Source organism: Scleropages formosus, chromosome 25, assembly GCF_900964775.1.
Source record: "Scleropages formosus chromosome 25, fSclFor1.1, whole genome shotgun sequence".
Taxonomy (NCBI): domain Eukaryota; kingdom Metazoa; phylum Chordata; class Actinopteri; order Osteoglossiformes; family Osteoglossidae; genus Scleropages; species Scleropages formosus.
The window spans coordinates 17,930,112-17,951,987 of record NC_041830.1 but is presented as its reverse complement, the minus strand read 5'-3'; the positions used below and the strand labels follow the sequence as shown (position 1 = coordinate 17,951,987).

The window sequence follows — 21,876 nt, the reverse complement described above, 5'->3', positions numbered from 1 at the left end:
GGATGCGAGAGCGCGCGCTGGCGGAGCACGCGGTGACACTTCCTCCGAACTCCAGTGACAGGTCAGCGCGCGCGCGCAGGGAAACGTTCAGGATTTCTGCATGAGTCAGTGACCCCGTTTGTGCGTTTCCACATTCAACAGCACAAAAAAAAACAACAAACTTGTGTAGAAAATACCGGGACGACACTGGACACAACAACGACGCTAAAATCCTAAGTTAAGGCGGGAAAAAAGCGGTTATCGAACGACGACGGTAAACTGAGATCTCGAGAGAAAACGTACGAGTTTCTTGTCGCGCAGCAGACCCGTCCCACAAAGAAAAGTGTTTCTTACTGATTTACACGTCACAAAACACGGTAACAGTCGGAAGTCCCGCAGTCGCCCGGCGCTCGATTTCACTAGTCAGCGGTCGGCCGTTGTTTTCCTCTTCGCGGATAACGCGCGCTTCACCCCGATTGGCTGTCAGTGCTCAGGTAGCGCGGATTGTCCAATCACCGTCGCCTGCGGCTCCTCGACGTTGCGAGAAAGCACCGCCCTGCGCACCGAGCCCCGCCCGCCGTGTAAGTGAGGAAGTGAGAAAGTGAGAAGATCGCGGCGGAGAGGTGGACCTCGAACCCCCTGCTCAGGGGACCCGCTGTTCCTCCACTTTGACACACACACACACACACACACTTGGAGGACATTGAGGACCATCTCCCTGCAGCCAGAGGTGAAGAGCCGTACCTGTACCTCAGGTGTGTTCGATTCACTGGCACAGGGGGGGCAGGAGAGGACCCCCGGTCCCCCGGCTCTCCGGCCCAGCGAGGACTGGAAGGAGGACAGATGTGATCCCAGGTGAGCAACCTTGTGAGAGACTGCGGTGTGTGAACTCCTGTGTGCGGGGCTCTCCTTCCAGCACCTGCTGCTGAGGTTTCTCTGTGAGGTGTCTGGTGATCAGGAAGTGTGGAGTGCAGAGAGCATCGGATGGGTGGTCAGAGCCACGCGTGTGCACGTGTGTGTGTGTGTGTGGGTGTGGGTGGGTGTGTGCAGGACAGTCTCGTGCTCTTGCTCCTGAGCGCCACTGCAGCTGTACTGGGAATGAACCCTCATTTACCTCAATTCACCTCAATGAATGCTAATGAACAGACAGTACCTGCACACTGAGTGAAGGCTTCTGCTTTTTGGGCTCTGGTTCTCACAGGTCATGGTGCTCACGTGGTGTGAAAAGGCCAGCGGTGTGTGTTCTCTGCGAGGCGTCACCGCGAATGTCCCGCATACCTTATCCAGAACCTTCTACATGTCTGAATTTACATGATAAAGTTAGTAGATGCTTTGAAACGGTGCCTACAGAAGACAAAAAGTTGTGTGTGTGTGTGTGTGTGTGTGTGTGTGTGTGTGTGTGTGTGTGTGTGCGTGTGATGTTTACAGCTGTAGGACATAATGATGGACACATGTCCACATGGCCGTGGGAACACAGAGGCTTTCGCTGGGCTTTCCTCTCTGTGTGTGTGTGTGAGTGGAACCATATAATTAAATAAGTTATTAATAGTTCTTCCTGTGTGTGAACTTATTAATGTCCAGTATTCCAGTTCCCCCAGTGATTGTTTCTGATTGTAAAATGTGAGTCGTGAGAGTGGAGTAGCCAGTAGTTGGTGGTACCATGGTGGTAGCCCAGTGTATCGCCTGAATAAAGAGGTGTGTGCAGTGTGGTGCAGTGCACGAGAAAGGAGCGACGCCCTGATTCTCTCCCCATGTTGACAGGTAGGGACCTGCCCTGTGGTTGCATACCTCACTGAGAGCCACTGAAGAATTCTGGTTTGAACTACACTGGGAAGGTGTGTGTGTGGGAGGGAGGGTGCGTCTGCAGGGACTCGTACCCTGACAGGCCTGGTCACATCTCCTGGATCAGAGGGGACACATACTGAGACTGGCAGATGTGCACAGAGACTGTTGCAACTGGACAGCAGGAGGTCATGTGGAGGGCCTGACCATCCCATTATGTGTGTGACCCCCTGTGTGAGCCCTCCACCCTGTGGCCATTGCTTGCCCCGTGCCGCGACTGGACCTCACTGCCCTGAGCTGCAGTGACTGTGTCCAGCCAGTGTGTCCTGCTCCTGCTGTCTGTTGTTCTTCCCTAAAGGAGGTGGAGCTCCATCACTGGTTTGAGTTGAAGGATCCGGCGGTGTCCCCTTGCGTGGCAACTAGTCGCATCCACATGGAGAGGACCGTGTGGGAGACCCTCCACCCCTGTACCTGTCTGAACGTGACCATAAACATCTCTGGTTGCGGCTCAGCTGCCGCGTCCCCAGCTGCAACTTCATGGCCTGAAAATGTAGTCCGAGTGGCCATTCCTCTGGGAGGACAGAGACGTCCTGCGTGGTTCAGCGAGGAGCACTGTGTCCACACACTGAGTCCCGCTGTAACACATCGCAGATAGTGGAACGACCACAGACCGTGAAATGCAGCCATACAACACATGAACAGAATCTAGGGTGTAAAACTTGTAACTGTACATTGTCTGTGACACAGTCTGTGTTTGCATGTGTGTTTGCTGGGCACAGTGAAAGACAGAGGCAGCAATCGTTGAACCTTTATTCATTTCTGTCATAAACACCTGCGAAGCAGCAGATTATGGACACAGCATCCCAGTAAAGGTACCGTTACTGTAAGAGATTCGGTCGTAAGTGGAATTTGTGTCCCGGGAAACGATCAGTTCGGCAACTTGAGCCCCTCAGAAGGGCAACTGCACATCTCACAGCCGATCCCACCGAACACGCATTTACCGTACTATGAGAAAAGAAGGCTCTTCTGCATTGCCTGTTCATAATCCCAGTGTGCCCTGCCTCCTCCGCCTCCCATCTCCCTTCTCAGGTGCGAGACTCCAAGTCGAGAGACGGCGCCTCGTTATGCTGAAGGCTCCCCGCACGGCTCATCATGAGTGGCAGTGACAGCGACGGGAGGAGCTACGTGCTCCAGGTGTACCAGACATTGATGTCGCAGGAGACGGGCCGCTGGTGCACGATCGTGGTGCCACGGGAGACGACGGCCGCCGCGGTGATCAAGGAGGCGGTGGCGGTGCTGGGCGCGGACCCGTCGAGGCACTACGTGCTGGCTGAGGTGAAGGAGTGTGGCGGCGAGGAGTGGGTGCTGCAGCCCTGTGAGCAGCCCGTGCTGCGCATCCTGCTGTGGCCCCTCGGCGCCCAGGAACAGCACCCATGCAGCGACGGCTACTACTTCCTGCTGCGGGAGTGCGACCCCGATGGCGCCGTGTGTTACCGACCCACGAGCCAGCCCTGCGGGGAGAAGGTGGCGGCGCAGAAGCTGGTGGAGCGTGGCTTCCTGCCGCCGGAGCGCGAGGACGTGGACGACCTGTGCGACCTGCCGGTTCTGACCGAGAGCAGCATCCTGGGAGTGTTGCGCACCCGCTTCCAGCGCCACAAGATCTACACGTACGCCGGCAGCATGCTGGTGGCCGTCAACCCCTTCACGTTCCTGCCCATCTACAACCCCAAGTACGTGAAGATGTACGAGAAGCGGGCGCTCGGCGAGCTCGGCCCCCACGTGTTTGCCATCGCCGACGTGGCGTATCATACCATGCTGCAGCGCCGGCGCAACCAGTGCGTGCTCATCTCGGGCGAGAGCGGCTCGGGCAAGACTCAGAGCACCAACTTCCTGATCCACTGCCTGACGGCGCTCAGCCAGAAGGGCTACACCAGTGGCATCGAGAGGACCATCCTGGGGGCCGGACCAGTCCTGGAGGTAAGGGACACGCGTGGGCAGCAGGGGGCGCAGATTTGGGTCAGTGAGCTGGGGGTGGGTTGGGACACCTCTGTGACACCTGTAGGACACCAGTATGACACCCGCAGCGTGACTTGGCATGTTGTGGAGGGACACCCACACGGAGAGCCGCTCTGACACTCTGATGTAAATGTTCCTCCGAAAGCAGAAGTGAAGGAGCAGAGGGGAAGTGCGGCTTGGTGAGAAGGTCGGCCTCCGTCTGAAGCTTCTCGCCCTCTTCTTCTCACATGAGGTCTGGAAGGACCTACAGTCGGCGGCTGTACGGCCCATCCAGTGCTTTTACTGCGTTCGTCCTCACTCCGCAAGAGCTTGTCCAGCTGCGATCAGCTGCCGACCCATGCGCGTTTACGGCCAGGTTTGCGGCACTCGGGGTCCTGTCCCCACACCCCTCGCCCAACCCGTCCGTTCTCCGGACAGATGCTGCCGGCAACTGCGGTACAAACCGAAAGCACGCGTGCGCATCTCTGTCAAGTTTTGTCTTCTGGCTATGTTTGGCTGAAGTGAGAACACGCTCTGCATCATGTGTAGAGTTGCACCAAAACCTTATCAGATGGCTTGGGGTCGAGCCCCGCCGCGGGCAGGCAGCAGCATGTGTGTGCACGACTCTGTGTGCGTGTACACGGCTGTCTCTCTGCATGTCCCTCTTTCTCTGTCACAAGTAGTATGGTACCCTGCTCCGTGTTTGAGGTTGCGAATTGGTGAAGCTCCGCCTCTCGCTGCAGCTTCCTGTACGGCAGAGTTTTCAGTTCTCATCCTGCCAGACTGCCAGCGCCCACTGCTGTACTGCAGCTGACAGCTTCCTTGGGCACGTGAACTGAATGCATCACACAATCTAGAACAGTGTAAAAGAGTGTACAATAGTGCACAACAGTGTCAGTGTGAACACCGGAGGGCCCCTGAGTAGCAGTTCTGCACAGCTCAGAGTAAACAAAGAGCTTGAGACATACATGGAACTACAGACACACAGCTTATGTGTGTGACACAACCATGTTGCTGGTTCACATCCCTCCGGTCCAGCAGCTCTTATGGAAGTGACATTAAAATAGAAAATAGATAGATAATCATTGCAGATGGTGTTGGACTCATTGATGGAGCTGTCAGGAGATCAGGAGACAAGTGGCTCTCAAAGAGATGGGTTTGAGACCCTTCTTATACGTGGGAAGGATTCAGTTGCTCTGAGGAACACAGGGAGCTCATTCCACCACATCGGGGACAGATTTGAGGACCTACAGACTGTCTGTTTGCTATGATTTGGCAGCAGTGCATGTTCTGTAGAGCGACACACAGCAGATTTTGAGTTTACTGAAGAAGTGTATGCACCCGCCGGCCGCCACATGGAACGAATAGGTACCTCAAACACATGAGGACTGCAGCCCGGTTCTGTGCGCGTCCCACTGGACCGGTTTCACGGCACCAGGAAGGTTTAGAGCCCCGCTGGGGCAGTGATGAGCCCCGTTCACTGATCTGCTAACCATCCACTTCCCTCGGGCTGCTGGAGTTTGAGGCGGGACCTGCTGTTCAGAGCTCCCCTTGTTTGTGTCTGTGTGTGAGTGAGATCACATGCAGCACTGAACGCTACCTGTTGGCAGAGGGCTCCAGATGTCCCCCTCCCCCCACATAGCTCATTCAGTGTAAGAAAGGAAAGTGATTTAGAGATTTCTTTGGCACCAACAGGTTTGGCAGGCCCCCCCCACCCCTCGTCCCTGTGCCTCTGAGGGTGGGGCGGCTCCGACGGGGGCCCTTGCTCACGCACACGGAAGTCAAGAGCTCGGCCCAAAAGTTCGCTCTGCGCTCTGCTGGGGGTGGTGCCCTGGACACGTCTCACACACTCACACCCATGACACACAGCACACCTGGACCTCCTGTGGGAAAGTGCTGCAGTTTTGCTGCCTGAAGATAAGATTGGTATGTGGTGTGTGGGACAACACGCAGGCGGCAGCTCGGCATGCTGGGGAGGCAGCTCTCCTCCCACAGCCTGCTTTGGCCCAAAGGTACAGTGTGAACCGCGTTGTGGACACAGAGAGGTGAGAAGAAGGTACAAGTGTGAAAGTGCAGCTGATAGGACCCCCCCGTTCCTTTGTGGAGCCCATGTCCACATGTGACCTCATGGTGACCAGCTACATTACTGCACTGCAAAAAAGAGCTGTTGACTGAGGCTTCTTGGTTTTATAGGATCTAACTTGTGCAGCTGGTGGTGTTGGGGGGGCATATGTCAGACAGACTCCAGACTGCAGCCTGATTTTGTCTGGATGACTGCAGACTGAAAACCCTTCTTGTCCCTTATGTGGTGGAACAAGCTCCTTGTGTTCCTCGGAGCTGCTGAATCCCTCCTCTCTTTGACAGCCACTTCTCTCCTGATCTCCTGACACCTCTATCAATGAGTCCAACACCATCAGTGATGATTATCTATGTATTTGCTATTTGAATGTCACTTGTGATGGAGGGATGTGAACCAGCAACATGGTGGTGTCATTCCCCTTAAATCCATTTACTTGAGGCCATTCATTAAAACAAGTACTTTCTGATCAGCTCCTCTTGACTTATTTTTAAGGGTACTGTGTGCGTGTGGGGGGTGCGGTGGCGCAGTGGGTTGGACCGCAGTTCTGCTCTCCGGTGGGTCTGGGGTTCGAGTCCCGCTTGGGGTGCCTTGCGACGGACTGGCGTCCCGTCCTGGGTGTGTCCCCTTCCCCCTCTGGCCTTACGCCCTGTGTTGCCGGGTAGGCTCCGGTTCCCCGTGACCCTGTATGGGACAAGCGGTTCTGAAAATGTATGTGTGTGTGTGTGTGTGTGTGTGTGTGTGTGTGTGTGTGCGTGTGTATGTGTGTGTGACTTGTTCTCGTTTTGTTGACAGGCGTTTGGCAACGCAAAGACTGCGTACAACAACAACTCGAGTCGCTTCGGGAAGTTCATCCAGGTCAACTATCTGGAGAGCGGCATAGTACGAGGGTGAGCTTCTCCTGCTTCCTTCATTGCTGTACCACCTGCTGCACAAGAGCCTCCTGTATGTCAGCAGCAAGTGCCTTGCACTCAGCAACACACACACACAAACACACAATTCCCGTGTCCAGCGCCACAGTCTTGATTAACCCTCTGGATGTTTTGATCTGTTTCCTGGTGTCGGATGTGCGAGGCCAGTCGTGTGTGTGTGTCCCCGTCCCCACCCCCACCCCCTGCTGCACTGACCATTTTAATGCAGAGAGCAGACAAAGGGGAGAAAGAGGAAAGAGAACGGAGCTAAATCGGTTTCAGTGGAAGGCTCTCTTCTTTTTGCCTCTTTAGAGCGGTGGTGGAGAAGTACCTCCTGGAGAAGTCCCGCCTCATCTCCCGAGAGAAGAACGAGAGGTGAGGGTCGGCAGACAGGCTGTGACTTTTGACCTCTGACCTCTTCTGGTCCCTGTTGGCTGTGCGGCCGAGTTGAGTCCTGTGCTGTTGCCGCCTCTGCAGGAATTACCACGTTTTCTATTACCTGCTGGTTGGGGCTTCGGAGGACGAGCGCAAGGAGTTCAAGCTGCTGCGGCCTGAAGAGTATCTCTACCTCAAGCAGGTGTGCCCCCCCCCGACCTCCCCGACACGGGTCCTGCTCCACAAGTGCCACTTTTCTCACTGTGGATGTCTGTCCCTTGTTTTCGACCTTCCTTCAGGAGAACCTCGACATGGAAGATAAAGCAGTCCTGCGGCATGAGTTCGAAAGGCTGCAGCAGGCCATGGGGATGGTGGGATTCCTGCCGCCCACAAAGAAGCAGTGAGTGTCACAGTGCAATGGTGGGGGGACTCCAGCAGCCTGGTCAACAGGCTCATCTCAGTGAGGAGAGAGGAGACACAAATATAGCACACAGCTCCTTCATCTTGTTCAGCTACATACGGGAGGCATCCGTAACACTGGCACCATGTTTTACCTGTTGAAGGATCTTCGCCATGCTGGCAGCCATCTTGTACCTGGGCAACGTGACCTATAAACCGCGGGGGACAGACAGAGATGAGGGGCTCGAAGTGGGTCCCCCAGGGGTCTTGGCCATCCTGTCCGACCTGCTCCAGGTGACACTCTCGCCCACGTCGCCCATCATTTTGGAACAGGATGAGGTATGAGGTGCCGCCGCAGAGCTCGACGGAGTTTGTGTCTCAACAGCTATGTGTCTCTGCAGGTCAGGAAGGAACTGCTTGTGGAGGCCTTGACCCAGCGGACGGCCGTGACGGCCAACGACACGCTCATCTTCCCGTACAGCCCCAGCGAGGTGGGTCTCCGCTAGCGTCGAGCAGCCGAGGGATTCTGGATACATTCCCAAGGGTAGTGCATACGGCTAAGCCAGGTCGTGGCCATGTATCCTTCAGGCGGTGACGGTGCGTGACTCCATGGCCAAGTCTCTGTACAGCGCCCTCTTTGACTGGATCGTGCTGCGCATCAACCACGCTCTGCTGAACAAGAAGGACATGGAGGAGTGCATCTCTGTAAGGAGCTTCCAGTTGGTCGGTACATTGACCCGTCGGTGGAAGGAACGCTGCTGAGGCAACCGCGGTTTTAATGCTCTGCCTTTTCCCTCCAGTTTCTATCCATAGGCGTCCTGGACATATTTGGGTTTGAGGACTTCAAGACCAATAGCTTCGAGCAGTTCTGCATCAACTATGCCAACGAGCAGCTGCAGTTTTACTTCAACCAGCACATCTTCAAGCTGGAGCAGGTGGGCGGAGGTGTTCCTGCAACGCGCACTCCTCAGGACCCCGGGGCTGCCGGGCCCGGTTGCCACCGTGCTTTTCCGCTGCTCCGGCGCTTCTCACGGCCTGCTGTCCTTGCAGGAGGGGTACCAGGCGGAGGGAATCAGCTGGCACAACATCGACTACATGGACAACGTGGGCTGTATCCACCTGTTCAGCAAGAAGCCCACAGGCCTCTTCTACCTGCTGGACGAAGAGAGCAAGTGAGTCCCTCCGCGAGCGACCCGGGACCAGCCGTCGGCCCTCAGACTGAGGCGCGAGTCCAGGTACGAGGTGTCCGACGGGCCCTGGTGCTCACGGCATGTATCTCTTGCGCTCAGCTTCCCTCACGCCACGGACAAAACGCTACTGGCCAAGTTGAAGCAGCAGCACCAGGGGAACCCCTACTTTGTGCCCACGCCTGTGTTGGAACCTGCTTTTGTGGTCCGCCACTTCGCGGGGAACGTCAAGTACCACGTGAAGGTGACTTGTCGCTCCCGGCAGCGATGCCTGTCGGCTTCTGTGCTCCGGCTCGGCCGAGAGACACTGTGACGGAGCTCTACCCCTCCCATCTCCCTGTGCTCCAGGACTTCCGGGAGAAGAACACGGACCACATGCGGGCAGACATCGTGACGCTGCTGCGGTGCAGTGACCGGGCGTACGTCCGCCAGCTGGTTGGGATGGCGCCGGCAGCCGCGTTCCGCTGGGGGGTCCTCCGCGCCACCGTCTGCAGCCTGGCTGTTCTCAAGGAGGCTGGGCGGCAGCACGCGGAAAAGACCACAGGTAGGCCAGCGTGTCTCACCACCGTTCCCCCACTGCAGTCTCCACCTGGAGGCGATGCGGCAACGTACACGGTCGGAGGCCTCTTATGAGCGCCAGGTTGTAGGAGAACAAATGCGTGTCGGTGCCACGGCTGTTGTGCAAATCCCTGTCCGACCTGTCCCTCTGCTGCACAGCCCTGAGTAGATGTGGCTCCCGGACTCTGCTCGGTGAACTGCGCACGCCCAGAACGCCCGCCGAGAGACTGTGCAGGTAAGAGCAGTGACCTGCCGGTGGCTCCGCTCTCTACTCCGCTTGCACAGCCGGCATCCAGCACTCTGAAGAGGATGTGTCCAGGTCTCCGTTGCTGAACAGCACTTACCTGTAACTGTGCTGGCAGCGGAGCAAAGACCGCAGACTGCGGATTCCCCTCCACGAGTTCCACTGCATTCCTGACATTGCTGACAGGCACTCGAGTGACGGGCGTCTCAAGCGCTGTTACCGGTCCCTTTCTCCACAGCTACGGCTCTTGCATTGACTTCTCGTTCGATCGTTCAATGGAGCGCCCTCTAGAGGCTTTCGAAGACATCTTTGCTAGCTATGAGAGTAAGAAGTAAGTGAACGGAGGGACACAGGGAGAGCAGGAGAGGGGTAGCGACTACAGGGGTAGCGGACGAACAACGTCCCTCTCCCAAAACAGAGGCGTAACAGACATTTCGGGGTCTCGATGGTCAGAAGACATTAACAGTAGTGCTGGCGTCGAAATGAAAAGGCAGTCGCCACGTTGCTGCAGCGTCGACCCACCCACCCCTGTTTGTCGCACCTCTCTTCTGCCCTCAGGTTATGTGGGAAGGATCATGGGCAGGTCCTCCATGAACCGTGGTCCCATTCACACGTGCATGGCTGTGGTGGTGCTAGGAAAGCACACGCGGTCGTGTCGCAGCCCCCTACCGGCACTTGGCACCGCGTGGTCTCGGCTGCTGTTGGCTGTGGGAACTGTGCTCATTCTTTGTGTTTCTCGAAAATACTGGAGGAGTTCTGTTAGCAAATGGGTGAAATGGTTCTATAACGGTGTCCTAATCATACTTGGGAGGGAGACCTTGTGTATCTGTCTGCTCTCCTCCATCCCTCCCTCTCTGTCCTCGGTGTCTTTCCACTTCCTGCTCGTGTGATTGTGGGATCTGCATGCTCGCCTAGCTGGTCAAGGTTGCGGAAGCTGTCTGGTCGCATCCGGCAGCGAGTCGAGCACTGAGCAGTGAACCAGACAGAAACCGGACAACCTTGAACAGTTCGGTACACTCGGTCACTCCGATGGGGTCACCTTCCTCAGCCGGTGCAAAGAGGGTTAACTTGGCCTTCGCACACCTTCTGAAATGGTAGCGTGTGTGTGTCACTCCATCAACCCCCTGCCCCCCCCCCCCGCCTCCACCACACTGCGCAGCAAGACTTTTCACGCTTTCCCCCCCATGTGCCAAACCCACAGGAACAGCAGGACTGCCCGGCAGAAGCAGATCATCCCCAAGGTAACATGGCAGGCTCAAGCTTTGGGTGTGTGTGTGTGTGTGTGTGTGTGTGTGTGTGTGTGTGTGTGTGTGTGTGTTTGTGCGCGTGCATGTTTCAGAGCAGCATGTGTGACAGAAGCGCCAGTAGAAGATGATGTGTGTAAAACAGTAGCAGTGTCTGTACATGATGGTGAAGTAACTGTGCCGTGGCTTGTGCACCGCAGAACCTCATTGACGCCTCCTCTCTGAAGCTCATTATGGGCCTCAGTGTCCATGACCGCACCACCAGGGCCCTCCTCCACCTGCACAAGGGCAAGAAGCCCCCCAGCATCAGCGCGCAGTTCCAGGTGCTCACTGTGACAAGGCTCCACGGCGCTCTCTCAGCTATCTGATGGTGTGGCTCCTAACCTTTGACCTCTGCCCTCTGTGTGACACAGGCTTCCCTCAGTAAGCTGCTCGAGACCCTGGGGAGAGCTGAGCCCTTCTTCATCCGTTGCATCCGTTCCAACGCCGACAAGGTGGGATGTTACCCTGCTTGCAGCGACTCGCACCTTGTTCCCTTATGCGGAGAATCAACTCTGAATCAACTCCTGCAGTCACACCAGAGTAATTTAGCAAGCGGGTGTCCCAGTGGCACAGCAGGTAGCGCTGGTGCCTCAAAGCAGTCTCTGTGGAGTTTGTGTGTTCCGCCCACGTTCGAGTGGGCTTCCTACCACACTCCACACATCTGAAGTGAACTGGTGAATTAAAATAGCTTGTAGTGTGTGTGTGTGTGTGTGTGTGTGTGTGTGTGTGTGTGTGTGTGTGTGCGCACGTGTGCGCACGTGTGCGCGCGTGTGTGTGCGTGTGTGCGTGTGTGCGTGCGTGTGTGTGTGTGTGTGCGCGTGTGTGTGTGTGCGCGTGTGTGTGTGTGCGTGCGTGCGTGTGTGTGTGTGTGCGCGCGTGTGTGTGTGCGCGCGTGTGTGTGTGTGTGCGCGCGTGTGTGTGTGTGTGTGCGCGTGTGTGTGTGTGTGTGCGCGTGTGTGTGTGTGTGTGTGTGCACGTGTGTGTGTGTGTGCGCGCATGTGTGAGATGCTGCACTGCTGTATAGCCGTGTGAATTACTGCAGACAGCGTACTACAGTGTACCTAACACTGTAGGTCACCTTGGATAGAGGTGTCAGATAAACGAATAAGTGTGTTCCAGAGCAGCTCACACTGGCAGTGTGTGGCTCAGGGTTCCAACAGCAGCTTCCCTCATAATGCAGTGAGGGCCCGGCTGTGTTTGCAGATGGAGATGTGTTTCGACGACTCCCTGGTGCTTCAGCAGCTGCGCTACACAGGCATGTTGGAGACAGTGCGCATCCGGCGGTCCGGCTACAGCGCCAAGTACACATTTGAGGTAGGCAGCAGGCTCCGCCTCCTCAGTTGCCTGGTGAGCGTGAGACTGAGACTCAGACCCAAGTGGGTGCCGGGGCTCTCCTCACGAAGGTATCGGTGTTTGATTTTTGTGTGCTTCCCGGGGAAGGAATTTGTCGAGCAGTTCCGGGTGCTGCTGCCCACTGATGCCTCGACGCCGCAGAGAGACATCGCCAACTTCTTCCAGAAGATGGGTCTGGCTGCTGGCACCTACCAGATCGGCAAGACAAAGGTTGCCCCGACACCGAATATAAACTGTTACTGTCCTCGGAGTGACTCGTAAGGTCTGATCTTTGACCTGAGACTTGTTCACTGGTGGCCAGGTGTTCCTCAAGGAGCCAGAGAGGCAGCGGCTGCAGGATATGCGGCACAAGCGGGTGATGGACAAGATCCTCTATCTTCAGCGCTGGTTCCGGGCGCACCTGGACAGGAAGCAGTTCCTACTGATGCGGAGTGCTGCCATCGTGATCCAGGTGCGTGCGCTGACTTCTGTAAAGGTGACAAGGTGGTGTATCACTTTAGAAAGGGCTTGTGACCATGGGGTGGCACCAGTGTGGTAGACACAGCCCTTCGCGGTACCTGTGATCTTTGTCCCTCTCCGGATGCAGCGGCACTGGCGCCGGATGCAAGAGGAGAGGCGCTACAGGGTCACGGCCATAATCCAGGCGATGTGGGAGAACTCGTACCAGAGAGCTGAGTACCTGCATCAGCGAAACCACTTCAAGAACATGCAGAAGCTGGCAGAGAGCAGGGCAGCCCAGCAAAGGTGCGCCTGATTCACGCTTGCTTACACAGCATGTGTGTGCTTTGCACTTGTGCCTCCAGAGTGTCAGCGAGGTTTCTCATTTGAGGAAGGGACTGTGGGTTTGATCGCACAGGGTGGGGTCGAGGCGCGGTGGGTCAAATTAGGGATGAGCGCTACACCTGTGTGCAGGCCCCTGGCACGTCACTAACGGTGTCCTCCCTTCAGGACCCAGGAGGAGCAGGAGGGCGAGCAGGAGGCTCCAGAGAGAAAGTCGCACAAGCCACACGCAGATGTCAGCAAAGAGAACACTGTACCGAGAGGCAGGCAGGAGGGCGTGCCAGTGGTGACGCTGCAGGGACGTGTCCAAGCACTGTGGGAGACTAACAGGGATGAGGGCACCAGAGAATGGCCATCTGGAGGACCCCTGCAGGCTCTGAAGAACAAGAGAGAGGGCAACGCTGTGACCTGGGAGCAGCCTTCCCCAGAGGCCGTCAAACCCATGTGTGAAGCCGAGCCGGAGAGGAAGAAGGACGGCGGGGAGCCACAGCGACAGCCCTCTGCTCTCGCAAGGGTCCACGAAGAAGTAGGGAAGCAGTGGGAGCGGGTGCGCCCCAACTCCCTACCCCTGGACTTCACCCCAGACCACGGTGAGCCCACCGGTGCGGGCACGCTGAAGCGCTATGACAACAGGACCATCCTGAAGGAGAGGGCAGAGCGGTGGAAGGAGAAAAGGAGCGAGGCACTTGCAGATGGTGCTAATTCACAGCCCCAGAGCACAGAACAGAGGAGGAATAAGGGTTCGCTGTATGTAGATCTTTCCCATTACTAAGTATCTCTGCCTTCCTTCTGCTGCTATGATTTCAGGGAATCGGACAGATCTCATAGTGTCAGGTGCAGTGCTTCTCTGCTCTTTGCGTGACAGACCTTCTGTCTTGGCCTTTCCCTCGGCCTGGGACTCCACAGACCCACGGTATGTATTTTCCACCATTTCAGATGCCGGAGAATCTCGATCTCCCTGGGTGACGTGTCGGACCTCAGCCTGTCAGGACCCGAGCATGGCGGTGCGGCTGACTTCATCCAGAAGGTACAAAGAGAAGCTCGACATGCCGAGTAGCGCATCTCGCGGTCAGTGATCTCCAGAAGATCCTTTCTTGCCGTTGTACATGAGCTCGGTGTGCTAAAATGTGGCGTACTAAAAAGCAGGTGTGACCCAGCTGTGTGAAGCGTGACCCTCAGCCACTGCCCATAGGGCATCCAGGCCTTGCCCAAGTGGAAGAGGAAGAGCCATAATCGCTGTGTCTCTTGATTACACTGCTTGGCTTGTGTAGGTCCGGCCGCTGCACCCGAAGCGCCGGCTAGCCCACGGCCGCAGCGGCTTGATGCTCAAAGGCGAGGACGTAGAATACAAGGAGTTCTGGACTTTTCCACTGCCCCCCATGAGCCCTGGCCCTCCGCCTCCCCCACTCCCCCTCCCTGATGTCAACAGCCCTGCCTGTCCGCCCCAGCCGAAGGTACCGGGGATGAGGTGGAGCCCGTGGCTGTTGCATGCATGCAGAGCTGGAGACCAGTGTGAAATCCAGGAGGCAGAGCACACGCGCGTGCACACACACATACACACACACACACACCGCAGGGTCGCACGGTGCAGGACCTCACACTGCCTCTTCTGTGGCGGGGGGCCTGTCTGCTGCTGCTGCCACCACCGGTTTCTGACCTTTTTTGTCAAAGGGCTCATGGCTCCATCGAAGGCATTGCCTTTGTTCTGTACACACAGTGGTGAAGCTCACAGCTCTGAGGCTGTCAGGCCCTTGACGGAAGCTGGTCAAGTGGCAGTTTAACCACACCTCTATAAATGGGTAAATCAGTGCAAGTAGCTTAACAAGTGGCTTTGGAGAAAAGCATCAACAAAATGAATCAATGAAAACGTAAATGCAGGTCAGTGCACAGGACCAGGACCCAAGCGCTCGTCTCACACAGGAACTCGTTCCCCACGCCTGGACTCGATGGCTGTGACTGAATGAGCTCTAGCACAACGAGTATTTCAGAGGACGTTTTAGAGGCAACAGGACATTTCTGTTCTCGCAATCTCTAGAGCCTCAGAAGCCATAAAAATTCACCTTATTTTTCGGGACACAAAATGAAAAAGGTACTCGGTGGCTGAACGGCTCACAGTGGTCAGTAATGGTAGGTGGAGAAATACTTGCGTCTTCATTGGTCAGTGTGTCAATTGCAGACAGATGAATAGGTGCATGCTCTCTTAGACCTGCATTGCATTGTGCTGGTGAGAGCTGCTCCCTATTGCATCTGCAAAAAAGGTCAACAGGTGAGGGTGAGTGCTGCCTTGGTGATCCGCGGGGCAAGCATGTGGTGGCGGTGGAGAGGTTACTGTGCTGATGAAGCCGAGCTGAGCTGACGAGACGGATCGCTTGGGGCGGGGCGGGGCGGCTACATGGTGCAGGGACGTCCACTTGATGGGAGGCCTGGCGAAGGGACCCTATCACTCTGTCGTGGGCAAAGGAGGGGGTGCCGGCAGTGCCCCCGACAGCAAAGGGGAACACTTGGACGGCAGCTGATACCATCGGTGCAGCTCTCTCTTTCCTTGTCCTTGACGCTGGTACAGATGCCGTGGCCTGCATTGATGTGGTGACTCTACTGTTCCGTCAAAATGTGCTGCAAGAATGGCGTCGCTCTCGTTTTCTCTGTCCTTCTCAGCTCCCAGGAGACGCCACAATTCCTGATGGTTCAAAATTGAGCACCCAGAGAAGAGATGGTGGGACATCTGTCTATCCTCAGCCCACGACCCCAGAGAAGTACTTCAATGTTTATTCATCGCTCAGATGGTGGTGTGGATGAGCCAGAGGGCCTCGAGGTTCTTCAAGAAAAACCTCACTCAGACAGAGCGTGTGCACTGGCTGTCCATGACCGCCATTGGGTATTACTTTGGGTTTACCACATAGGTTTGATTTCTGACATTTCCAGACTCCTGTGAGTTGTCCACATGCATAAAAGTGGTATTTTCAACCAGCATTTTGAGCCTCATGAATTTGCTTTGGATTACAATGTCCAGCATGTACAGTTACATGTGTAAAGGTCATGTGAGTGTGTGTGGGAACACACCCTTGTGTAAGCCTTGCATAAGTACACCCTCTTGGTCCCCAGGTCTGGCTTCCTGAGGAAGATTCTTAAGAAGCGTCCCCATAAGGATGCTCAAACATCCGATGATGGAGAGGTGACCCCTACGCAGACACCAGGAAGGGAAGGTGAGCAACCTTGAGCTGTAGGTTGCCAACGGTGGGCCGAGGACCAAGAACCAACCGTTACTGGAGCCATTCTTGTTGTGTATTTCTGAACTGAGCAGACTCCTTCCGGATGGGTCAGGTCCCCATCAGAATAAGCCGTGCCACTAGGGTGCCTGTGCAGTGGAACGCCTCGTTGGACCGCAAGATCAGTAACCCCAACGAGCTGCGCCACCTGGATGACTTCCTGGCCAATCAGGTGACCCATTGCTCCGTTGTAACACGGCACTGGACGTAACCATGTCAATGGCACGTGAAGACATTGGCTCCAAACCCAAACGCCTGTCTTTTCAGGTGAACGACCTGCACTCGAAAGGGAAGCACCTCTCTGCAGTAGAGAACATCTTCATCAGGGCCACGGTAGAGTTCAGGGAGAACATCAAGAGCTTGTATGCTCTCTCAGTGAGTGTGAGCATCTTCTTTCCAGTGTGTGACTGGCACAGCCAGGTGAAGCACACAGCTTCCTTTTTCTTTGTGGTTCCACTGGGCCAGTCATGTGACCTCCCGCGCACACACACACACACACACACACACACACACACACACACACCCTTTGCCTGACAGAACCTATCAAGTCGCTGCTGCTACAAGGACTTGATGATGAACTACCAGGACAAAGTGTGTAGCCTGGCTGGTCAGAAGCAGAAGACTGAGGTCCCCCTGGTGGTGAATCTGTTCCAGTCAATTCTGGACGGGTTTGTCCGCGCCGAGATTAAGAAGGAGGAGGTGGAACCAGAGAAGGTACACTCTTTGGCGCTTGCCTCCATGGCAGTTGTTAGATGCTAAGTCCATCTCTGTTCATCACGAAAATGTGAACACACTGAATTATTCACAAAGCTGGCAATAACCTGTGGTAATGTACGTTGCAGCCTGCAAAGAAACAAAAGAAGCGCAGAGAAAAGAACAATGTGGTAAGAAGAGCCTTTCCAAACCTTTTGTCTGGAACTGCTGGACCTCCTGCTTCCACACAGAATCAGGATTTGTGAGGATGTGTTCTCAGCATGTGTTCTTTTGTTGTTACTGCTACTCTTGTTGTTGTGCAGACAGAGCACCGTCTAGACCATGTGCTCAGCACCTACCAGGTGAATATCATGCAGTCATGTGACCAGTGCACCTCCTACATCTGGGGAATGGAGAAGGCTTACATGTGCAGCTGTGAGTTTCTGTGTCCTTCCACCACCATGTTGGCTGGCAGCACTACACTCTCCGTCCTCCGCCTTTCTCTCAGGACCTCTGCAACACAAAATGTCACTCTTGACACTGTTAACGTCCCCACCAGCAAAGCTTTTGCCATATCTCTCACCAATGTGCCACCCTCTGGCTCTCTGTGGATTTATGTTCCCGCTTTGTTTTCCAGCTTGCAAAATGGTGTGTCACAAGAAGTGCCTCTCAAAAATCAACAAATGCTGCTCCCCATATTGCTCAAAGAAGGTAAGGGCTCTCTGGGCTCTGCGGGCTCTGCGCTCACTCTGCGGTTAAAGGAAAGATTGCTTAGGAACGCTTCAAGGCGTTTGCTTACGCTGAACTCCATCCTCCGTGATGGTCCTGCGCTCCTCGCAGGGAAGCGACGAGCCGCCCGGTTTGAGCTTCAGTGCGCTGCTATTGTGTTGCAGCTTGCTGAGCAGGGCAGCTCACAGCTCTTTGGGATACCCGTGTGCGTTCTGACCAGCGAGGACAGCACTGTGCCTGTCGTCATGGCCATGTTGCTGGAGCACGTGGAGCTGAAAGGCCTTTACACGGAGGGCATCTACCGCAAGTCCGGCGCAGCCCACAGAGTGAAGGAGCTGCACCAGCGGCTGGAGAAGGGTGAGGCCATGGGTTCAGGGCAGCTCGTTGCGAAGGGTAGTGTGGGCGCTCACGGTCTTCGCGGAGACACTGCGAAGGGGGCCGCCGGTTGCCTGCCTAGTGCCACATCCATAATGCCAGGTGTTCTACTTGCAGACCTGCGATCGGTGTGCTTGGAGGAGTACCCCATCCACACAGTCACTGGGCTGATCAAGCAGTGGCTGCGAGAGTTGCCGGAGCCCCTCATGACCTACACCCATTACAGTGACTTCCTACACGCCATCGGTAGGCAGGGACTAATGGTGCTTTTATTATCCGGTTCAGCATCTGAAAGATCCCTGTTGCTTTTTGCCATTTGTGCTCGAAGGACTAAAATACTTTGCTGCTTTAGAACTCCCTGAGAAGTCAGAGCAGCTGAAAGCCATCTACACAGTGTTGGAACGCCTTCCCACCCCTAGTTTCAACACCTTGGAAAGGCTCATCTTCCACCTGGTCAGGTTGTAAAATCTCGCCTGCTTCCATTGTCTTAACTATCAACTACAAGTATAAGGGAAGGCTGTGGCTGCATGTAAAAATGTAGCGCCTTTTAGAGCAGCCGTGTCAGCTTGATGTGAGTCACCCTTGCTGGAGGCTGGTGCACTTCTCTTTTGCAGGGTGGCCAAAGAGGAGGCCCATAACCGCATGTCACCCAGCTCGCTGGCCATCATCTTCGCCCCATGTATTCTGCGCACTCCAGACACCTCTGACCCTCTCACGAGCTTGAAGGACATGGGCAAGACCACCATGTAAGAGTGTGGCTCACGCTGGGACACAGCACCCTTCATCCTCTCTCCCGTTGCCTGACTTAGTCCCCCGACATGAACGATGTTTGTGTCTAACACAGGTGTCTAGAGATCCTGTTGAATGAGCAGATGAGGCTCTACAGAGAGAAGCTGAATGAGCTTCAGCAGCTTGAGTATGCAGAAGCCCTGGTGGTCAAACAACTGAAGCTCAAAAGACAAAACACAGTGAGTCCAGGAAATCATGGTAAAACCTAGAACTTCAGTGTCCACTCAGTCTTTGGCTTGTCATGTCAGAGCAGCATGTAGACCTGGCCTAACAATGATCTCTGCTAACATGAAGTCGATGCAAAAATATCCTTTTGATGACATGAATTTGGAATTCACGTTCATTTATGTAACGGAGGCCTGACTGTTTGTATCAAGGTCCAAAACACAGCACCTTTTGGCCAGACTACGTTCTCTGAGGACGAATCCATGGATACAGACTCAGAAGTGGAGGAGATCCTGGTGCACCGCATCAAGTCCATCAAGAAGGAGAAGTAAGGGCAAGCTCCTTTGGCTCGAGTGCAGTGAGCACAGCTGTTTGACCTGCAACTCACAGCACTCGTCTGCGTCTTGCAGGGATGACCTGGCCTCTAAGCTGCCTGCTCTAAACCAGCCCTGCTTGGATCAGGACAGCCTGGAGACAGACAGCCCGCTGGATGACCGGCTCTGGAGTCTAAGTCACGAAACTCTGCACTACGGTAGAAAAGAATCATCTATTGGATTTTTTTGAAAATGTCTCTTTAGTGATGTTTTTAATTATTTTACTAATGTTTTAATCTGTATGGAGACTGTCATTATCAACAAGCTGTCGCTGGCTAGTGCTTTGGTGTGGCTTAAGGGTCTGGGGTAACAGCTTTGTTCACTGGAACTGATTCGTGGGGTGGGGGGGCATTTGGGTAACATGGTGGCACAGCGAGTAGCACTACTGTCTCACAGCACCTGGGTGGTGCGAGAGACCGTGGGTTCAATCCCCGCTCAGTTTGTGTGGAGTTTGCATGTTCTCTCTGTGTCTGCGTGGGTTTCCTCCCACAGTCCAAAGACATGCTGTTCAGGCTCCCCCATAGTGTGTGAGTGACAGAGAGAGTGTGTGTGTGTTCCACTGATGAATGGGTAAGTGACCCAGTGTAAGTAGTGTATCTAGCAGTGTAAGTCACCATGGTGAATAAGGTGTGTGGGCTCATAACACTACATGGAGTTCATTGAAAGTTGCTTTGGAGAAAAGTGTCTGCTAAATAAATAAATGTAAATTTGGATCATCGCTCTTATGAGCAAGTGCTTGTAGCTGCCAATTTTCTAATCAACACTAATGTATTAGGGACGCCTGAAGAGTTAAAAAAGACAAGCCCAACTCCGAAGCACAAGACTGAAACCCTGGCCTTGCCAACCCAAGCCAGCAGGGCTTCGCCTTCACCTCAGCAGCAGGGCTGGAACCCAGGAGTCCCTAGTGCCCGCACACTGCTCCATGGAGGTGTCCCACAAGAAAGCACTCTTATGCTGCCTAGGGCGGAGAGATGGGAGCACCCTCCAGGACAGCCCCCCTTTACGAACACGAAACCCAACGCTCCCCTGGATTTGGCTCCTCGCACCGGTGGCCACAGGGGGCCCAACTCAGCCCAGGGCACTTTCTCTGGCCTTGACATCCCCTACATCGATGACAACTTGTAGCCTGAAAAAGAAAGGCTGCTCAGGAGAGTGTGGCGGTCACAGGGCGTCATGGAAACCGTTTATGAACTTTATGAGAAAAATAGTCACAAATGTCATGGTACTAATGACTCTGGAAACAGAAGCGCTGCCTCGCCATGTCCTGTCTGTACTCGTTTTTACTGTCTAACTACATTAGGTCTGTGATACATTTGTTTAAGAGCTGTTCATGGGCTATTCATACAGAAACAAGAAGAATTACGTTCTATCCCTTGTTTTTCCCCTGAAAGGGGATATTTCAAGGAAGCAAAAGCTCCTTTCTGCATTATCCTATTTCTTTCAATGTAATCACAGTGACAGGGAATTGGGGTTCATCCTCACAAGGCATTTTGCATAAATGTAGTATTTTGTAAGTACTTCTGTTGTAATTATTTTAATGTCGCTTGACTGCCGACAAACACTTGTAATGCTGTACTGGCACCTGTCCTACAGAAGTAGGATCATTTGGCTGGTCAATACCTCTCTTCTGCAGCTTCCTCGCAGTCTCCGAGCGCACAGCCTACATACTGCCAGGCGCAAAGGGCTCCGGCAAAGTTTTACCGTTGACTTTCTATGAGAAACCCGTGGATTCCCCATGAACTCGGCCCCTGTAGGAAGCTGCTGTAACTGTCATGGGCTCAAGTCCCACTGACCACTTCCGTGGATCAACGACTGACACCACAGCATCACAGAGAGCCCATGAACTCGCTGGCAAATGCCACATGTGAAATGTAAACGGGAAAGTCGAAGCTGGCGCTCGTGTGCTTCAGCAGTGGATTTACCTCTAATAAAGCTTTACAGTGTCTCACCTCTGTGCTGTGCTGTACTGTGTCGTGTTGTGCTGCACTGTGCTACCGCCTGCAGGAGACAGAAGGTCAATTCAGTTAGGAAGGACAACTTGTGCCCAGCATTTTATGTTTAGACTCTCTGTCAAATGTAATGCATTTACATCTCCCTTTTTTCCTCCCTGGAACATCTGCCAGACACAAGCAGAGGTACAGCCGCTCTACGCACGTTCGGTATCCGGACTGCATACCTTCAGGAACAAATGACGGTTGGGCTGTATAACAGGGGCACCTGTTCTCAAGTATTCACTCCCACACACCACGTGTCTCAGGGGATGGCCAGTGGACATTGCCCTTGCACTCCTCAGCCAGGACATTTTAGCCACTGAAGCATCCCATTACAATGGAAACACACACACACACAGAGAGACTCGCTGAAGCCACTTGTCCCAAGCGGGGTTGCAGTGAACTGGAGCCTAATGCAGCAGCAAAGGCTTTTAAAGGGTGCAGGGCTGGAGGGGGAGGGGACACACCCAGGACGGGATGCCAGTCTGTCACAAGGCACCCCAAGCAGGCCTCGAACCCCAGACCTACCAGAGAGCAGGACCTGGCCAAACCCACTGTGCCCCCAAAT

General features: G+C 54.8%; 1 protein-coding gene across 5 annotated transcripts; it reads left to right on the top strand.

The window, feature by feature from the left end:
• Window positions 1-578: 578 nt before the first annotated feature.
• LOC108921390 (unconventional myosin-IXb-like) lies at window positions 579-21,261 on the top strand. Of its 5 annotated transcripts, none has more exons than XM_029249263.1 (41): window positions 579-834; window positions 2,851-3,738; window positions 6,629-6,723; window positions 7,057-7,119; window positions 7,222-7,321; window positions 7,419-7,519; window positions 7,683-7,812; window positions 7,920-8,009; window positions 8,107-8,223; window positions 8,319-8,453; window positions 8,569-8,690; window positions 8,808-8,949; window positions 9,054-9,249; window positions 9,423-9,498; window positions 9,746-9,838; window positions 10,709-10,748; window positions 10,952-11,074; window positions 11,165-11,245; window positions 11,997-12,107; window positions 12,234-12,356; window positions 12,448-12,597; window positions 12,733-12,890; window positions 13,095-13,673; window positions 13,863-13,953; window positions 14,198-14,380; window positions 15,582-15,679; window positions 16,029-16,129; window positions 16,228-16,364; window positions 16,460-16,567; window positions 16,730-16,906; window positions 17,035-17,076; window positions 17,209-17,320; window positions 17,523-17,596; window positions 17,779-17,971; window positions 18,107-18,235; window positions 18,342-18,447; window positions 18,604-18,735; window positions 18,834-18,957; window positions 19,156-19,271; window positions 19,354-19,475; window positions 20,093-21,261. In XM_029249263.1, exons 2-41 carry the CDS (start codon window positions 2,914-2,916, stop codon window positions 20,440-20,442), a joined length of 6,045 nt encoding a protein of 2,014 aa, XP_029105096.1. In that variant the 5' UTR covers window positions 579-834; window positions 2,851-2,913; the 3' UTR covers window positions 20,443-21,261. The 5 variants fall into 5 exon arrangements, with proteins under 5 accessions (XP_029105096.1, XP_029105095.1, XP_029105097.1 ...); XM_029249262.1 differs by having other exon boundaries at window positions 16,460-16,573; XM_029249266.1 differs by lacking the exon at window positions 579-834 and having other exon boundaries at window positions 2,882-3,491; window positions 3,583-3,738; window positions 16,460-16,573.
• The last annotated feature ends 615 nt before the right edge of the window (window positions 21,262-21,876 follow it).